General features: G+C 41.6%; 1 protein-coding gene across 1 annotated transcript in view; it reads right to left on the reverse strand.

Moving 5' to 3' along the window:
* itga8 (integrin, alpha 8) overlaps window positions 1–20,366 on the reverse strand; it is a 43,494-nt gene that overhangs the window by 12,262 nt on the left and 10,866 nt on the right. Inside the window, exons 9-20 of the mRNA XM_030750673.1 lie at window positions 19,122–19,165; window positions 17,679–17,735; window positions 17,478–17,530; window positions 17,174–17,379; window positions 12,742–12,939; window positions 8,210–8,255; window positions 8,012–8,119; window positions 2,504–2,559; window positions 2,035–2,192; window positions 1,736–1,867; window positions 700–767; window positions 11–158 (exon numbers count right to left, since the gene is read on the reverse strand). Of these exons, the coding sequence (XP_030606533.1) occupies window positions 11–158; window positions 700–767; window positions 1,736–1,867; window positions 2,035–2,192; window positions 2,504–2,559; window positions 8,012–8,119; window positions 8,210–8,255; window positions 12,742–12,939; window positions 17,174–17,379; window positions 17,478–17,530; window positions 17,679–17,735; window positions 19,122–19,165 (1,274 nt within the window). The remainder of the gene's footprint in view (window positions 1–10; window positions 159–699; window positions 768–1,735; window positions 1,868–2,034; window positions 2,193–2,503; window positions 2,560–8,011; window positions 8,120–8,209; window positions 8,256–12,741; window positions 12,940–17,173; window positions 17,380–17,477; window positions 17,531–17,678; window positions 17,736–19,121; window positions 19,166–20,366) is intronic.

The following is a 20,366-nucleotide window of genomic DNA, read 5'->3' on the forward strand; positions in this document are numbered from 1 at the left end:
GTGTGTTTACCTCCACCCTGCGTTCTACTCCAATGTAGTCAGCTTCAGGTGGAAGCAATGTGTAGAGCTCTGTCTCGTAGGCTCCCTCTCCTCGGTTCACCGCAGTGATGGTCAACATGACCAGATTGTCATCTCCGATCACCACCTCTGTGCTGTCCCTGTGTTTGTTTTATTGTAGGAAGAGGTAAAACAGGAGACAGAAAATCAAACACTTTTCTGCCATTAAATAAAATGAAAACCTAAAACAACTATTGTGCTATTTTTTTCCATTAAATTTAAGTTTATCATTTTCAGGACTGAACTTCATGTGCAATGTAATCCGATGCAAAGAATGCAATACCTCCAACCCCAGCGATAACCCCACCAGCATGTGTGTGTGTGCATGTGTTAATCAGTCAGTAGAGGGTGACAGGATGTTTGCATAATGCTGCCATGGAGATATCGAACAGCTGGAAGCACTATGGAGAATAGGTTAATTCACATAGGCAATATGAACACAAACACCCACACAAACACACTCCATGGTAAATGGGGCTATAATGTGAGCAACTTCAGTGTAAACTTTGCTCATTGTGTGAGGAATAACAGACGCACTAGCTTTGGTTTCGCTGTGCATGCATGTGTGTGTCTACATTTGGCTGTCTGAAGTGTCGAGTGTTTAGAGGCTGAGGTCAGAGAGTGCGGCCGTGTCAGTCTTACACGCTGGCAGAAAGCTGGAGGTCGGGGATACAAATATTGTCATCGCCGCAGTCGAGGAGGATGTAAGCCTGAGAGGAAGAGAGGCACAGAGAGAGGGAGTGAGATGACAGACACACACACACATTCACACTGAAGTTCTGCTATACTGGTCTTTGGCCCATTTTGTCGCTGCCACTGTTGGTCATAGATCTGGATCGGCTCTGGCTGTTGTTCTGTCTCCCTGCGGTTATGATAACAGTCCTCATTTGTGGCTGTGTTTTTTTTAATTAAGACACTTAATGTCCAGCATTAACATAAAGTGCAATCGAGCAAGCTAATGGGAATGGGAACAATAAAATAAATCCTTCTTATTAAAAACGATAAACAATGTGGGCAAGGCCTCTCTTTTTAACGTGACCTCATATGATCCGTGACTTTGCAGTGACACAGTTCAGCGCTGAAATCCAGAATGAAGGAAAAACATCTTAATATTTATTTGAACTAAATTCACACGTAGGAGAGAAATCAAATGAGCACATATTTTTCCATCAGGCATTCTTGTTTGACAAATAAATACCAAGCTGGAGCTTCCAGTACAGCAGGTCTTTTCTTCATTTTTTTTATTATTTTTATTTAATAAATATACTGCTCCTTATTTTAGGACAGTTAAACTCTGGATTATAACAGTTTGATCTGCAAACATTAGCTGTGCTGCCTTATATCAGGAAATGGTAGAGGCCAAGGTGATACTAGGTGAATCAGATCTTTTTTACTTGGGAGGAAACCTTTTTGTGTCCAAGGCAAGCATTTTAAATCAAGGTATGACTGAATGAAATATCATTAGGGCTTAGTGAAGTTGAGTTAGTTTAATTTTTATAGCCTCAAGTCACAAATTACAAATTTGTTCCATACGTCTTCACAATCTGCACAACATAAAACACCCTCTATATTTTTTTTCAGATAAAGAAAAACTCCCCAAAATAATCCTTTAAACGGGGTCAACTGAGAAGAAGTCCTTCTTTGATATACCGCACTGTACAACGATGTGTACGCTTACCTGCTCTTGGAGGAAGGTGCTGCTATAGCGGTTAAGAACAGGTGGAAGACTTTGGCCAAGAGGAGGTGGAGCCAGGCTGTAGTTGAGAGCGAGTGAGATGGGGCTCAGTTTGTCCCTGAACTCATCCTCCTCCTGAAATAAAGTAAAAGAATGAGAGAAATGTGCGCTGTCAGTCGAGTTTAAATCCTAAATTGAACAACTGGTATTGTTGATTCCTTCGCAAGAGCTGCAACCTCACATACAAAGTTCATTAATTATTGCTTGTATGTATGTTTGTGTGTATTGTTTGAATTGCTCACTCTGAGATAAATTGTGTAGCTCAGGCATGTACGTGGGCGGTTGTGACCCAGCCTCAGGATTCCCGTGTGCTGAGGCTGCTGGCTGTCCAAGAAAAGAACTCTCTTCACTCCACCCCTGGTGCCTTTGAGCCAATCTAGCTGCAGCTCGGCTCTCAGGTCTGCACAGAAGACAATAATGAAGAAGGAAAAATTAAATTTGAATGAATAGCTAGAGGATCCAGCCAACCAGACACTACTTAGCTCTGGGTGTATGCGACTTTCCATTACTTACGTAGTAAGGTACCATTTGCCTATGCATATTTTTGTGTCTTCTACCTCCTCTATTGTTACTCCCACCCACCACTGCTGCCTTTGTTCTCCGCTCTGATTAGTATGGCAGAGCAGCTGTTTCTCAGCAGGAAACTCTAATAATGATACAGTGTGTACAACAGAGCCAACTTCAACTACTGCACCGTGCACAGCTGCTTACCTACAGAGCTGGGGATGCCCACACCACTCACGGCTGCACAAACATCCACTTTGAGGCTACAGACAAGAACATTAGAAAGAGAGAGAGAGGAGGTAACAGATTATAAACATGCTCGAACCTTCTGTAGTCTTACGGTGTGCTCTGGGTGTAGTTCTAATTAATTTGCTGTAAGACAGTGCAGGCCAGTCCTATTTATATACACCACTGGCAAATGCTGCATTTTAAATGCACATGTAAAATCAAGCACCTCTCACAGCAGTGACTCATCAAAGAAAACATGATTGTATTCATTTATTTGTTGCAGGGGTTTTCTCCACACTTACCCACCCAAAAATCTGAATTACTAAGAAAAAAACGTCCCAAAAACAAGGAATTGCTTCCTTCCTGTATTCCAGAGGGCAATGGGAATTACCCCAGTGACCTATCATTAGTCACAGATATGGGAGACTGGGAACACTTCTGCATTTCCTCTATTTATGTGGGTATTACCCTATATGTAAGTGTGTTTTCTGAGCGTGCATGCGTGTTATCACCTCTTTAATCAAGAACAGGAACTCTCACACAGGGAGGCCTGCACTGTTAATAACCACTAATCTGGGGAAGCTTACAGATGCAACGCTCCTCCTCTTACACTGACAACTCAGCAATGTGAGCCACGAAGTGAATTACAGTACTTCACGTGATTATTGTTTCTTTGGTTTTAGTTCACAAACACTAACAAGCAAAATGCAGATGGTGCAGATTCCTGTGTTTGCTAATAATTAGGTTCCCAATTAGATGACACAATGATGATGAGCTAGTTTTTCTTCAAGTGCGATGCAGATGTTAGTCTGCGTGTGTGTTTGTGCGTGTGTATAAAATGCAGGTTCTCTTTTTTAAAAATTGGCCTTGTGAGCCATTTCAAACCTTTCTAGGTGGTTTCACACTTAGTCAGTGTGTGTTGCACGTGTGCGGTTTTGGAGGGTATGCTCAAGTGTGACATTAACAAGCACTGTGTGAAAAACTTAAGTGCACGCAACACAGAAATGACCCCTAGTTTACTGGCAACAGCCCTGGCTCTGTATTTAGTCATTATTGTATATAATTTTCCACAAATGCATCTGTGCTCACCCAGTCTGCCCTAAATAAATCACAAAGTTCAGCTTAAATGAACTGGTATTCTACATCAGAGCTGCTTCTGAGGTTGCACAGTGTTGGACCCCCCCCCGGACCATTATGACATCCAATTGGGGTGGGGGTGGGGGGTTAATGGTTTGTGTTGTTGCTGCCCTTCTTTTTTATGAGTGTTTCTCTTGGCCCTGGCCTTAAGTGTGGCCATTTGGTTCATATATAAATATTTTGATTTCCAAGATGGCCGAACAACATGTTGTCCAAAAAGTTTTTTTTTTTTCTGAAATAACAGGTCCTAAAACTTGTTACTGACTAGTTGACTATTTCTCTTTTCAGTACTCCTTTATCCTCTTTTCCCAACCCCAGCTTGTCTCTCATCTTTACCACTACACTCAAATCAGAGAGCTCAGGATGAGAGTTTTTGAAACAATAATTAACTGTTTATGCCTGAAATAAGTAATTTTGGGTCTTACAAACAAGCTAGCACATCATGCCATTGCCTCTTGGGCTGATAGGGAAAACATGTTATGGCTCATTAACAGGACAGAGTCCTCTTTGCAACTAAGAAAATCAGTGGTTGTCCAGAGATTCCACTTTTTTTTGCTGTCAGAGGCCGACTGCAACTACTTGCAGCCACCACTTTTGATTGCAAGGCAATTACACAGGCCACCTGGTGGTAGGCAACCTGTCTCCAAACAGCTGAGGTCTGACTCAGGGTGACTGCAATCACTTTCAGACAGATTGGTGAAGGTTTGCAAATAACTGCTGTGTAATATACAAATGCAGAGTGCCAACACGTTGCAATCAATCTGAGTCAGTCTGCTGCAAGTTGTTGGGGATTCGACTCAACTGGTTGAGTTGTATTCTGGTTGTATTCCTATACAAAAACAAGGCTGCTGGACTTCTGTGTATGCAGATGGCAGAAGATCTGCAATCATAGCAACAGTTTTCTCACAGTTAATCGCTGTATTTTCATAAACAGATTCCATATAATTGCCAAGGTGACCCCATTCAATCGCAGACTCCATCTTATTACAATTTTATTGCTGTCTTGATGCAATGAAACTGTTTTGAAGATGGCATCTGACTGTGAGAGATCGCAGAGCTGGTCCCCGTCAAACATTTCAAAATGATTTTGGTCATGCAGTGGTTCAACCACTGTTTTCCCTATTGTCACTGTAGCATTAGCAAACAGTTCCCTACTTACAAATCCAAAGGAAGGTTTATTTTTAAACACTGGTTGAGAGTCTTAACCTGTTTTTCAAGTAACAACTATATTTTCTAATCATGAAAGCTGGAAATGACAAATGTTAAAGAACAAGGATCTTATCTAAAAAATTATGCCAATATAATTGATGTATTAAATCTTTAATTTTAGTTTCTGCTGAGCAAGAACCTGTTTCATCTAAAGCTACCATCTTTGTTTTTATTTTGGGGAAAAAAGGCAAAACTTTTTTCCTCTTTTGATCACGGAACAGAGAGAATATTTTAGAAGACAGTGGAAATACTTCAGACAAATAGTCAGTGTTGTTATACCACCTTCAGCATCAAAGACCGCTGGGTAATTATTTTTCAGGAAATCAGATACTCAACTGTGTGACTGAAATGTAATGGAGATGCATAAGGCACAAGCTGGAGCGTTCTCCCTTCATGCTTCTTTCTAGTTCTCATCGCAGGGAAATAATTCAAATGTCTCTGAAACACAAGCGCCTCAAACAGCTCTTAATTCTATTGCTTCTGCTTGAATGCACTGCGTGTTTGTGTACGTCCAAAGTCCTATTTGATTCCATACCTCGGACCAAAATTTTAAAGTGGTTTATTTAAATAGGCTGAGTTTTGTTTTGACAGTATTCCACAGTTTAAAGCTCTGTGTCAATCCAACCCAAACCCCTTTCCTTTTTCACTCACTGCCAATATTCACACACCGCTACGCAGACACCACGATGGCATATAGCCGAGCCCACTTCTCCTGTCCAAATAGTCCTGCAGCAGTTCCTGTCCCAATAAGCTGGGACCTACAATACAGCGTAGCAAAGCCGCAGGAGCCTTTAGACTGGCTCCCCTCAACTAACTCACCCCCGGACTGTTCAAAGCCGGCATGCCCACCCCCATGAACAATAATATAATCAAAACAGAATTATGCCGTTTCAGATTAATTGCAGAATCCCATGAATCTGCAGTTCCAGGTCATATGAGTATTCTTTTTCATTGGGCCGCTTATTATTGCAGCGGAGACACAGACAAACAGACTCTGGCTGATGGCAGACATCTAAAGTGCAGGGGTGAAATATTTGTCACATCGGTCAGTGAGAGTGTAATTTGTAAAATGGGAAACTTTATACTGCATAGCATATTATGATACAGTATAAGCAGGATGGTTTTTGTTACAGATCTGAGGTTCAGTGGGACTCATTACTCTTATGTTTACTTAAGACTTTGATCCCTTTAACTTTAATTCACTGGCACATGCAATCACACATCTGCACACACATGAGTACACACAAGGTCTGCTTCTAAACTAAAAATAATTTACACCTGAGTAAAGGTGTTAATGCTGGAAAAGTGACCAATTTAGGTACTCAAACCTGCCACGCTTCATTTTTAGCTTGACTTTAAGTGTGGATTTGATTGCCTTCTTCCCACAATGGCATGCCAAACGGAAGCAGCAGTGACCCAGCTGTAAGAAATTACAGCAGACTGTGGACTGTGGTGAAGAGATAGAGACATATCTCACAAAGCAAAGGAAATCAAGTTTTAAGTCTGTGGGAGAGAGTTTGCCTGTTTAATTGTAAAATGTGCTCCAAAGGCAAAATATAGCTTTCTGTAATGATCCACATTCCTTTATTGTGCTCTTGTAGATTGGTAGATTGCTATTTTTCTTTCATTTTTGTTTATTTAACCTTGAAAAAAATCTAATCGAGATCAAAAACTCTTTTTCAAGAGGGAGCCCGCCAGGAGGGCTGCATGAAAACATTGGTACAACAATAAATACCCAATTGATATATAAATAGCTCAGTTTCCAAAAGTCAGATTGAAAGAAAACAACAGCAGTGAAATTAGAAGTATATTTAAAAGGCTTTTTGAACAGCCTCCTTCAAGCTCAAGGAGACAGCATCTGACCAGAGTAGCACAGGTTTCAAAATATATGTAACATTTATGTACATAGGTAAGGAGAACGTAGCCCAAGAAGTTAATATTCATTCAACCACCTTGCATACAGAGAACAGTGAACACACTGCCCGACCAAAAGAAGTCACCACCTGGATTTAACTATGCAAATATGCAAGAGCCTTCCACTGGATAATTACTGCAGTGATTAAAATGTTCCAGCTGGCAACACGTTATTTAACCCCAACTGATGCAGTGAGGAGCTTCTTGTTTCTTATGCCACAACCTGTAGATGTGGAAAAGATGTTACTCCTTTACAGAAGGATCAAATTATTGTTCTGCATCAAGCAAAGAAAGCAACAAAAGAACCGGGTTATGAACTTCCCAACACAGAGGATAGTGGTGAACCATCCTGAAGGAAGAAATGGGGATGGAAATAAGTCTTGAATGATCGTGATCAGAGATCGCTTAAATGTTTGGTGAAATCAGATTGTAAAAAGATCCACAGTAAAACTCACGCTCATGTTTAATAGTGAAAGTAAAAGCATTTCTACGTGCACAATGCAAAGAGAATTCAAGGAGTTTGGGACTAAACAGCTGTGCAGCCTTAAGAAAAATACTTATCAGTGTTATTAATTAACAAAAAAAAAGTTTCAATTTGCTGGGAAGCATAAAGATTGGACTCTGGAGCAATGGAAAAAGGTCACATGGTTACCCTGTACCAAAGTGATGGGTGCATCAGGTTAAGAAGAGAGATGGATGAAGTGATGCACCCATCACGCCAGCTGTACTGTGCAAGCCTGTGGGGGCAGTGTCATGATCTGGGGTTGCTTCAGTTGTTCAGGTCTACATTCAGCAATGTACCCAGAAAATGAGGTCAGTTGATTATCTTAACATTACTGACTGACCAGGTTTTTTTTCCGTCAATGTATTTTTTTCCCCCAGTGAAATGGTATGGGCATATCTGAATATGATAAAGCCAGGATTCATCAGGCTCAGATTGTGAAAGAGTGTTTCAGGGAGCTTGACACCATGACCTTAACCCCACATCTTTGTGATATGCTAGAGATATGCTCCCATCATCTCTACAAGATATTGGTGAAAAATTAATGCAGCTCTGGACAGAAATAAATGTTGTATAAGCTCATCAAAACGATGCCATGGTAAATGTGCGCTGTCATCAAAGCTGAAGGCAGTCCAACAAAATATTAGAGTCTGTGACTTATTTTTGGCCAGGTAGTGTATTATTAATGCATAGTTATGAATTGGGATAGGAGATGCTGTTTTTACCAGGTAACCATGATATTCATCTGAGGCAGGTGACACTGTCGGTCATCGGGGTTAAGGATTTTGGGAGTCAAGATCATTTCAGCTTCCACAGATACTACAGCTTGAGACCTGCATACACACAAACAAACAAATGCACAAATGCGACACAGTCGGAAACACGAAAACCTGGAGAAACAGAACACCTTGAACATAGCTTACCTGTACACTGACACCTCGCCTGCGCCAAACGCCCCCACGATCAGATCTGCAGGGAGAGAGAGAGAGGGAGAGAGAGGGAGAGAGAGAGAGAGGGGGGGGGGGGGGGGGGCAGAGAGCTTCAAAGAATGCCACAGATGGGACTGATTTCAAAGTCTCCAGTAATCTTCATCAGACACAGACTTCTCACATCAACTACACACACGCACCCAGGCACACACATACTCAGACTGTCATATAGAATTGATATTCTGATATCACCGTGCTTTTCCTTTCACATATGACCCTTTTCAGACTCAATTCATAAACAAAACTTGCACGAATATGTGTGTGCATGTGTTTTCATTGCGCATTTGTGCTGTCAGACAGGGACCCCACGCTGCATTCCAGGGCCATTAGAAAGCTCACATCGCTCCAATCACATTTTGCTAAACAGCAACATTTCCCAACTGCCTGCACAGCAACTAATTGTAAGCAGCACTAGATTTCATCTATATGTGATTTTTATTTGTTTTCATGGGTTTTGTGATGAACACACTTTTAATTGGCTCTCAAAGTTTAAAATAGAGCCGGTATTTAATGGCTGCGGTCGGGGGACACATACCAATGAAAGCCGCACGCCGACACGGACTCACATATACACATGTACAAGAGGTGATTAAAACAATGTGAAACTGAAGAGAGGCACTTATTGGATTTGGGCCACCACTGCCAGATGCGGCAGAAACTTCAGCTCTGTGATGTTGAGAAAGACTGCACAGTGAGAGGCCACTGGGGCTTCGGCAAATGACTACTTTCATTATTAATTAATCTCTTATTATTCTCTTGATTAGTTTATTAATTTTGGGCCTTTAAATAATTTATTCTCCGTGGCTGGATACAAAGGCAAAAGTTCAAATCTTCACTGTGGAAAAATTAGATCCCATCTAGAATTTCTTTGGTATATAATAACAAAACTGCAAAGACAAACTGTAAAAGATACCTAATGGGTTTTGTGTTGATAACTTCATTAATCAGCTGATCATTTTAACACAAATATCAACTATAAGCTCCACATGTTGTGGTAACCTGCTGCATGAGGACAATGGAAGGAAGCAAGTGGAAGTGTACTCTTGTAACCCTTGCTTGTCATTTGCTCTGCCGTTCGTCTCCTGTGTATTTAAGAAGAAAGGGACTAATTGAATCTGAGAGAGGCACATCTGTTTCTGCCTTTGGCTGCAGTCACAGAGTCCCCCTGAAACCACAGCATTAAACATTTAGGCCTTGTCCCTTTTCCCCTGGGATGTGCTATGTCACTATATAAGTGTGTGTGTGTGTGCATGTGTGTGTGTAAGTGCTGCACTAAAAAGTCTACAGTGAGAAGGGCTGTGAAGATGTGGGTATGTTGGAGTTGGAGAGGTAGAGAAAAGGGAGGGAAACAAAGCAGATGAAGGTGGAGGTGTAGAAAGAAAAGGGTGATGGAGGCTCACGCATTTGGTCTTTAAATCATAATCTGTGAAAGCCATCAGAGGAAGGTGCGTTTTTGGCAGAAACAGAGGAGCTGAGAGGGACCACCTAGTCCATCCAGCTGTTTTGGTTACGTAACCTGGAAAATAGCTCTACTCATGTCATAAGCTGGTTGTTTTATTCTAACGCTTAAGTTTGCTAAAAAAATGCTGCAGGCTTATTTGAGGTTCCATTTGACGTTCCAGTTCCGTATACACAGGAAAGCTTGCCCACCACTGTTGATTTGAGGTTGGTATGTGTACAGAGACCCGCTGAGCCATAGCCACACAAGAACAGGCTGCATCACTCACTGATGGCCATTTCTAGGTGCAGGTATGGTTTCGGTAACTGAGCTGCTAGCTGATGGTGTCTATCATGGGCTATCAAAACACAACCTCCATCCAGAGTTTAGACAGACTGTCAAGCTGTCAGTGGCTGTATGCCCTGAAAGCTGCAGGGGACTGGACATGATGATGAAAAGCCAAAGATCAATGGTACTAAGCAGAAAAAGAGGTGGTTTTTAAGAGAGAGAGATAGGATTTCCTTATTCTTCTGTGCATGTGTGGTATTTTAGGACAATTCAATAAGTTGCCAGCTATTATACATATTTGAAACATACTATTTTTACACCGCAGAGCAAGGTAATTGCCTGGGCTTTTTCTGGATTGCATAAAATGGCAGGTTTTGTTTAAAATGCACCTATTATACACTTTATGCTTTTGGTTATTTTTTTTGTCCTATATGTACAGTACTGTTAAAGAGGTCCGATATCAGTTCATGTGCAAGTAATCCCTGTAAATCAAAAGCTCAGATTACACTGAATGCTCTGTTTTGGAAAGTTTTTTTTTTCTTTCTTGGCTCTGTAATGTGTCAGTGGGAGGTTAAATCCTTAATATGATGATCTCAGGCACAACAGCTCTGACTGTGAGCCCAGAAGCCCCACCCACCTGCTGTTCAAAAATCTGAGAGGGGCAGCCAATCAGAAACAAGTTAGCTTAAAGGTAGTGGGGTCTTAAGCTAAATGGTTTGTTTCAGAGAGTGGCTAGAGCGCGGGGCTACACCAAGGCCTTGTATAAGATAAATAAGGATTATCTGAACTCTTAATAATGCTAAGCTATTCTAGCAGAGTCCAAGTATAAAAATATGGAGCTGGAAATGAGCTGGACACAGGATATATGAGTAATAAGGTAAAGGTGCACTTTGTTGTTGTTGTTCTTTTTTTTTTTTAAGAGAAAAAATACATGCATGGAATGAGAATAAAGATGGTCACTAAATATTCAAATTGACTTGGAGGCTTTAATCAATTTTGCACTTTCTAGCCAAAGAAACAGAAATCAGAAACGCCAATATGTGTCTTTAACTGTCAATTTTTTCTCTTTAACCCGTTGACTGAACCAGAGGCAATGTGACCCTTACCATACACAACAGACCCCAGCCTTTTTAATCCAAAATGTGCTCTGATCAGATATGCCTGTGATTTAACAAAACTTGATTTGAAGCAGTAAGCTGTATGTGAGCCATTTTGATTCCTGTACTGCCTCCTTTTTCATGTTTAGTCTTATCTACCTTTCATTTAGTTCTGGGCTACATGATTTGAAATGCAAAGACAAACACATGAAATAATTCTTGAAGATAAAATCCATAAAACTGGAGCACAGTCATCATCCTTCTTCCTGTGGTCGACTAATGACATTTAATCACAATGAGAGGCACATGGCAGCTGTAGCAGGCCTCCCAGACGCCTTTGCAGTCCTCTCATAACGCTGATCAAACGTCTCAGGCTCCTTTGAACAGTGTGACTTTACTACCCTGCCAACGACACACCGTGTGCGTGCGTGTGTGTGCCTCACTTCCGTCAGCAGGCTCTCTAATGACAGACGACACAAGCACTGCAGGTCTGTGTGTGTGTGTGTGTGTGTGTGTGCATGTTTATGTGGCGTGTTTGTGTGTATGTGTGTGTGTTGGCAGAAATCTCTGCCACCCATGAGTTTCTTCTCTGCTTACTCCTCCCGAAGGGCCTCCACCAGTTACAACCTGTAATTCCTGTGTGTGTATTTATTGTACACCGATTTTAATTCTGATCTCTGATTTGCAGTGGGTCTGCGCAGGTCTAAGTATGACCTGGAGCCTGGCCCACGCTCAACATACACTCTCTAGCTGCCAGTGAAACTGATCACAAGCCACAGATGTGAACGTGCGCGTTATTTCCCTTTGTATCCTGTTTGTGGAATGAAGAAATCTGTTATTACAGCAGAATGAAAAGGAAAACTGGGAAAGCGGGTGGGGGCAAAGAAAAAGGTGAAACTAAACAAATTCTCATTTTCAGCCTAATCTGTGAATGCTTTAAGCAAAATTAATGCGGAGAGCAGAACGGCTCCAAATTGGGGAGAAAATGAGGTAGTAAAACCGTGGTTTTACAGACCTGCTTTGTTTCGTATCTTTTTGTGAACTGAAAACTTGTGTGTTCGGTAAAAACCTTCAAAATGCCCTCCTTCCTGTTTGTTTTAATGTTATAGTTTAGTTTTTAACATATTTGTAGAAGTCATAAGGTAAAGGTGTGTGGTATAGTACGAAGGTGCCAAAAAAGGGTAGGGAGTTGCTGCATGTAATTTGATTGAATGCTGCTTTGTCTGCACGCAGTTTTGAGGTTATACACAGAGGCTTGTAGGTCTGGCAGACTGAACATGCGGCGAATGTGTTATTATGCTTCCTTTTTTTTTTTCTCCCAGTCTTATGTTTTCTCTCCTACTTGAATTCTGTAAATCCCTAAAGAATGGATGCGGCAGCAGTTCATGGCACACATCCCTGTACCCGCTTCTGATGACTTTACCAGAGAAGAGGAGGAAAGCAAAAGGGGAGAACATAGAGATGGTAGTGGAGGAGTGCATGGGGGAACAATGAAATGTGGAGGTCAAGAATGAAGAGGAGGGAGGCTGTAATGAGAGGAGCTGGAAGGAAAGTAGAGAAGTGAAAGAATGCAAGCCTGAGAGAGAATTTTGATTATAACACAGGGAGCCGAGTAGAGAAGGGCTGATTTGTTGAGTATTTACCAGGGTACTGATTGTTGTCCATATCTTGGCCTCCTCTCAGAGTAAATCCAAATCCAGGCAAACTGCCACCGGGGGCGTGGGCCGCTCTCAACTCTTGGCTGAGTGTCATGCCTTTTGTGGCTATGGCTTTGTTTCCGTTAAAGATCAATACTCGTCCTCCACGCTCCTCACCTCCGAACGGACAGCCCACTGCCACGTCTGAAGGATGACACACACATATGCATGGTTTAGACATCAACAGGGTTAAAGTCCCTCGGAGACAGAAGCAGAGGAAATTATACAGGTACAAAGAAATGGAAAGAGAAAAGGAAAAGAGCTTGACCTTGTTAAACTGAGCTGGGTCATTTACTTATTTTTTAACTTTTTAAAATTTATTTTTAATCTTGGCTCAGCTTTATCTTTCCTTATCTCTCTAAACACTGTTTATCTCATGCTCAACATGGGAAACATTTGTTTAAATAGGAAATAAAACAAGGTAGCAAGTAGTGGAAAGAAAGGAAGAAAAAAACCCATCAATCCATTTTCTTAACTGCTTATCCAACTTAGGGTTACGGCAGGGATGGAGCCTATCCCTGCTGTCACTGGGTGAGAGGCCAGAGAAGACTGGTGAATAACAGTTAACCCGTCCAAATGTAAACACACCTGCCTACCAGCACCTCTAAACAGGAGCCATTACCACAGCATGCTTTTAAATGTCTGAAACAGTGCATTAACAGTGCTCTGGGAGAAAATGCCGTGATGATGTCAGAGGTCAGAAGAGAATAGCCAGACTGCTCGGACCTGATAGGAAGGCAACAGCACCTCAAATAATTACTCATTACAACCGAGGTATGCAGAGGAACATCTCTGAATGAACACATTGAACCTTGAAGCAGATGGAACACAGCAGCAGAAGACCAGACTATGTGCCACTCCTGTCAGATAAGAACAGGAAGCAATAATTCACCAGAGGTGGGAAGTAACGAAGTACTTCGTTGCTGTACTTAAGTAGATTTTTCAGGTATCTGTACTTTACTTGAGTATTTATTTTTCTGACTACTTTTTATTTTTACTCCCTACATTTTTACACAAGTATCTGTACTTTATACTTCTTACATTTTCAAAACAGACTCCTTACTTTAGGTTTAACACGTCTGAGAAAAGTTTGCATTTCCGTTCAGTGTGCCTTCAAACATCAACCGATCTGAGCCTAAACGGAGGAAAAATAACATATAAGAGACGATCGTACTGGTGTATCCTCCATCACCGGGGCTTATCACATACAAAGAGGCAAAACCGTATAATTAATGCATCATTTATAGTGCTATAATCAGGGGTTACAGTGGGCCAGACTGAGGGCCAATGTCCGTAAGTTGTGCTCGCGGTACTTCAGCATTTAGCAAGGACTACTGAAGAGGAGCGAGCATAAAGGGAGTAACGTGTGGCAGGTAATATTAAATGCAACGTTTCTAAATGCTTAACAAATATCAGCACAAAAAGTGTCTGCAGTTTGTCACACAGTGTGTCTGCTAGCTAAAAGAGCAACTGCTGTATTTCCAGGGAGAGCAAAGAATGAGCGATAACTTCACTCAGATGGAGAAAGATGTAAGAAAGAGGAGAGGAGAGGAAGGAGAGAGCAGCAGCACGTCAGCTGATCACAGCCTGCACACCAACATCATTTACTGGAGCTCACAAGAAAAAGTTGTGATTCTTCTGCCCATGCAGAGCCACTACAGCTGATCTTAGGGTTCATCCACCTTCTGAATCCCACTGTAACCCCTGAGTATGCTCATGTTTGTGTTTAGGTGGAGGCACAGTCACCCTCTACTATGGAGGACACAGAGAATAGAGCTTATTTTAAATTCCCTTTCACAGTTTGTGCCCTACATAACAGATTCAAGCTGAGTGCATTCATTAGAATGAAAATGTAGATTGGAATAACATTTGTATTCTCATGTATTATTTTATAGTATTATAATATATAATGAGGTTCAGTTAGCTTTACACCAAAATAGTTGGAAGAAACATCTTCCAAAGAGTTACTTTTACTTTCTTACTTTAAGTACATTTCAGAGCCTGTACTTTTTTACTTTTATTTAAGTAAAGACGTTGAACCAGTACTTCAACTTTCACCAGAGTAGTTTTTAACACAAGTACTTGTACTTCTACTTAGGTACAGAACGTCAGTACTTTTGCCACCTCTGCAATTCACACAGGTAATTTGGGCTCCTAAATACCAACTGAGCATTGTTTAAAAGCCAAAGGCTACCTGAGTATTGCTGCTGACCATGTCCATCTCTTTATGACTCAGCCATCTTCTGATGGCTGCTTTCAATAGGATAACACCATGTCACAAAGCTCAAATCATCTCAAACTTGTTTCTTGAACATGACAATAGGTTCACTGCACTCAAATGGCCTCCACAGTCACCCGATCTCAATCCAATAGAGCACCTTTGGGATGTGGTGGAACGGGAGATTTGCATCATGGATGTGCAGCTGACATATCTGCAGCAACTGTGTGATGCTATCATGTCAATATTTCCAGCACCTTTTTGAATCTATACCACACAGAATTAATGCAGTTCTGAAGGCAAAAGAGGGATCAGCCCAGCAAGGTGTAACTAATGAAGTGGCTGGTGAGTTGAAAAAGAAAGCCGCACCTAAACGCAAAGACAACATTAAAACAGAGATATAAGCATTGGGATACAGTAAGCACCTGCACAGATGAAGCAGAAACAGATTTGAGTTTATTCTTTTACCTCCAAATTTCTATGTGTTACACTGTCCTGCATTAAAGTGCCCATTAGTACTGTAACCGTCTAAGCACCTTGAGATATCCTGTTTGTCTCCGGACCCCCTCTCTCTCAGTCTAAACAACTAGTTCCACATGAAGCAGATTGTGGGGTAGAGAGGATAAATGCAACCATGTGTGTATGCAAGTGTACATATGAGCCTGTGTAGGAGTCTGTATGTCTATGTGTGGGTATGTGTACATAACTGAATAGCTGTGTTAAAAAAAAAAGTCCTCACATAATGTAAAAGTCACTCATGGGCATTGCTCAACAACATCCCAGACAATGCAAAAAAAAAAAAAAAAGAGCATTAAGAACACCCACTGAACACCCACTGTGATCAGTGAGACCAAAACTACAGAACTGTTACTCAGACCCAAACAGGCCGACACTTTGCAAAAAATACTGACAGTGTTGACCGATAAAAATGAAAAACAAAAGAAACCACATGGAAAATTAAATTAGCCAAATTGCAAAGTGTTGACAGTTCATGGCAAGTAAAGCCACAGAGATGAGACAAAATGGGTATGGTTCCACTTTTAAGAAGAATTTTGGAAATGGAGTGACGATGATAAAGTGGAAGAGCTCATCAGGAGGAAAGCGATCTGCCACCAATTATGTACAGACACACATGAGGACACAGGTATGCTCAAATGTTTCAGTTTGACATTAGCAAAGAAAAGCCTTGATCACAGTGCCTCCTTTGAGACTCTGCACTGTAATTCTGATGAATGAAATTATCCACAGATGAATGTGTGCTCAACAGATTCACTCTACACAAGTATTTTGTGTCCATAGCAGAAGTCTCATCTCAGGTCACATCAGTGACCGTCAGAGACCTGCAGCTGCCAGACAGCAGATGCTATTTACATTTCTAGCCAGAAAAAACCATCGGTATTGATCCAATGGTTATTGATCTAATGGTTAATGACTTTAAAGGGGTGGTAGGCTCGTTAACACATGCTGCCCATGAATAAATAAAAGACAAATCAGTGGGATTGATGTCGTACGAGGCCCAGATGTGGCTTCATTCATTCATTTTTTTTGGGCTCCAGGCTGTATGGTGTGCATTTGCGCGTGTGTGTGCATGTGTTTGTGAGTGTGTGTGTGTGTAATCAATGTTAGGATAAAACAAACACACTGAAGAGGAATGAACTCCGGGCTGCATGACAAAAACTCCCAGATGATTTTATCCCAGGGCACATCTGGTGAGATTAAAAATAACTCAGAAACGGATTCATACACGGCCTTTACCGGATCATCACAGGAAGACACCACTCACACAGACAACCTTTCATTGCTGCACTTCCTGATTGGCAGGAGAAGTTTAGGTTTTTCTCAAATAGCAGCATCTGTTAGGATTTCCTCAGTCAGAGACATAACAGTGCAAACAGCACAGAAACGGAAAAGGATTTGTTCCTTTATCACGTTAACCTGAAAACACTGGCCCATAAAAGAAGAAGAAGGTTCATGCACGGTGACACAAAATCTATCAAAGGAAACTGTTGGATTTTCTTATCTCCATATCTGCCCCTGTCCCCTTCCCTATCTCCGCTTGGATATTTTATTTGTTCTGATTAGGTTAATCCATGTCAATTTATGTTTTATCTTATCTTATTTTCTTTTCCTTTCTCTTTGTCTCTGACGGTCTCAGCCTACCATTGTATCCATCCTGGTTGACATCTCCCAGTGGTGCGATAGCTGTGCCAAAGCGTCCAAAGGTGTGAGTGCCGGTGAGAGCGACAGGTTCAGAAAAAGTAAGTGGAGCCAGCTGCAGGTACAGGTATACCCTTCCCACCTCCCTGGGTTTGCTCTCCATCTCTCTTTCCATAAAGAGCGGTGCTCCGACCAGCACATCATCCATCCTGGGAAGACAGGGTGCAGATTCAGTGATCATACATAGGAATAGGAATAGGAATAGGAAGTGTATGTGTCTGGAGTGGTGGTGAGGCTTCCTACTTACTCATCTCCATTTATGTCAGTAACAGCCACAGAGTAGCCAAAATAGGAGGCCATCTGACAGGCAGACAAGGAAGGAACATTAAAGCCAACCAGACCCCAACAGAGTTGCATGAGTTTCATCTAATACTGATTTCATCCATCCCACTTAATATACAGCTCTACATTATGATAGACTGAGACTGTGATGTGTTGATGTTCCTACCTGTTCCCCTGTGAAGTTCTGGATGAAAGTCATGTTGGTAGAGTTGATCATCGCCACCTAAAACAAGCAGACATCTAATAAGGCACTGGGTTTTGTCCGTGTAGCGTACCAGCAAACATGGTAAAGCAGTCTGACAAACAGGCACATAAAGAATGTTGGAAAAAAGTCAGAAACCGCATAAAAAACAGTTTTATTTAACTGAACCCCCACCCCCACCCCCCTGCCCCTTCCCCACCACCATCTTCTTTGTGCCTTTACCATTTTCCCGTCATCCTTCTCTCCTTCCCCCCATTCTAACCCTGGTTGCAGGGAAAGATGGAGGGGGGGAGGCTGAGAATTCCTTCATAAGAACTAAAATAACAACCACATGGAGGGAGCCAGGGGCTACACATACACATACACACACACATGCACATACACACTCACATGTGCAGGAGGATACAAGCTGACCCAATCACACATGTCTCAAAGACATACTAAAGAGGGACAGACTTATGAACACACACACAGATGAGGATGTGTAAACAAAAATATTAATTCAACAACTTGAGATTTAATTTTCCTTTGCTCTCAGCTGTCAAATATGTCACAGAGGAAATCCGATCAGGCCTGACAGCTTCTTCAGTGTCACGCGTACCTGCATCGCTCCACCTACTCCACCAATTATGAGCTACAACCACCTCCTCTGTGGCATTCAGTCTCTACATGAAGGAATATTCTTGTAGCAGCTACAATTTATTTTCAGACAAGGAACACACACTGTCACAAGTCATGTGGTAGTGCAGGGTAGAGTCAGGGGTCTTTTGTGTGTCAAAGAGGGTTAGTAGGGTTACGTGGGGTCACTGGCCTTCATGTGCAGCAGAAGCTGTGTGTCATTACACAGGATTGACATAGTCAGCCCTGAGGACAAGGTCCCATCCAAGGAAAAGAGGAAAACTCCAAACTCCAAAAGCAGTGAAATTTCAAATACTTTATGAGTGCATGTTTGTTTCTGAGTGCAGGTTTTTCACACATCTTCACAATAAAAGTTTACATGCAGATGTAAAACAGATGCACGACAAATTAAAGGAAAGATCTGCATTAAATATCTCATTAGGCTACCAAATCTCCAATGATGTCTAAGATTTCTGTCCATAAGAACTCAACTCAGTGAATGAACATCACTCTTCTCAAAGATATTCCTTTAAACAGTGTTTGGTCACGATAGCGGCTAGCATCCAAAATCCCCCACATGCAATCAGTTTGTTCAAAATCTAGTAACTGTGAAGGCTATAGCATATAATATGTCTTATTATTAAAATATTGCACATACTTTAAAGAGGCATCTATATTTGTTTGGCTTTCCACTGTTTTATTTTTCTTTTTTGGTCTCCAGTTGGTTTGATGCTACATGAGAAGAAACTGGCATATCGTAGTCTAATCGCTTTTTCTGTCTATACTCACATATCCAAAGTTCTGTGCTCCTCTTGGGACTCCAGCTAAAAGCTCTGGAAAACATGAAAACAAAACAAAGACTCAAATTAGTGCGAGAAAGATGCACACAGAAAAAAAAAAAGGCACAACAGAAGTTTGCCTCAAAAGCCTGAAACCCCCACCCACCTCACAGCCAAGTGCTGCTGAGAACAAAGTAAGCGATTGGGTGCTCAGGCTCTGCGTGTATATTGATTGATGAGAGCAGGGCTGTGAACTTATAGTGACGATCTGAGGGTCCCACCCAGAGTGAGAAGACAGAGTCCCCACTTCCTGCCTTCTGGCTCTACTCAACAGGCCAAACCACGAGGCTATTAACCAGTAATTCCCAGATTCATCTTCACTCAGAGTTCCCAGTTACGACCAGTCCTCCAGTCTGAAGAGGGTTTAGGGAACAAGACCACAACAAGCTTTGTACCACAACACAGCGCATCAACAGGCATGTGTAACCTCTTTAGGCTCACTTTAAGACTCTCTGACATGTGTTGCGCTTTAGGCAGTTCAGGGCCTTTGCAGGGTTGGTATGGGGGTATGTAAACACAAGGTTGCCCCGTAAAAATCCCACTAAATGCTGATTAGCAAAGTGACACTGGGGAGGGGGTGCATGATGCTTACGAGAGACTGAGTGGTGGTGCTGTTTAAAGAGGAAGCAAAAAATTGGTTTAAAAAGTAATGTGGTAAGACTGTGGTTGAAAACATTTTGTTTTCTTGTTTTTTTTCTTTGATAAAAGAGCAGCGCTTTGGTTGAAATTGCTTGTGCATGTTCTATTTCTAACACACACACAAGGTGATGGCATGGGAATGAACTTCAGCAGCACCTGAAGCGAACCAAAGGTTACCAGTTTAAAGTGATTTGTACATTTCTAGTAATCGTAACTTATCTTAATTTAATTTGGCCTAAAAAATACATATTTGAAAAGTTAAATAAAGATGAACTCAAAGGCAATCTCGCAAATCTTTTATAAAAAAGTGATGCGTGCATGCCTGAAACCTTTTTTTCCACCTAATATTTCAAGTCCAGACGAGATTCTGGACCCACTCTAGACCTGAAGAGGTTTGCGGAGTCTGCCAATAATCATTCTAATCAGTCAAAATGGGGGACAGGAAATCCCTTTATCAGTAGTCCTTGAAGTCCTGTCCACTCGGGGTCATGACCCAGACATACAGAGACAGTTTTAATTACTGCTGCTAAGTTCACACAAAGGCAAAGTCACACAG

Source organism: Archocentrus centrarchus, chromosome 16, assembly GCF_007364275.1.
Source record: "Archocentrus centrarchus isolate MPI-CPG fArcCen1 chromosome 16, fArcCen1, whole genome shotgun sequence".
NCBI classification, from domain to species: domain Eukaryota; kingdom Metazoa; phylum Chordata; class Actinopteri; order Cichliformes; family Cichlidae; genus Archocentrus; species Archocentrus centrarchus.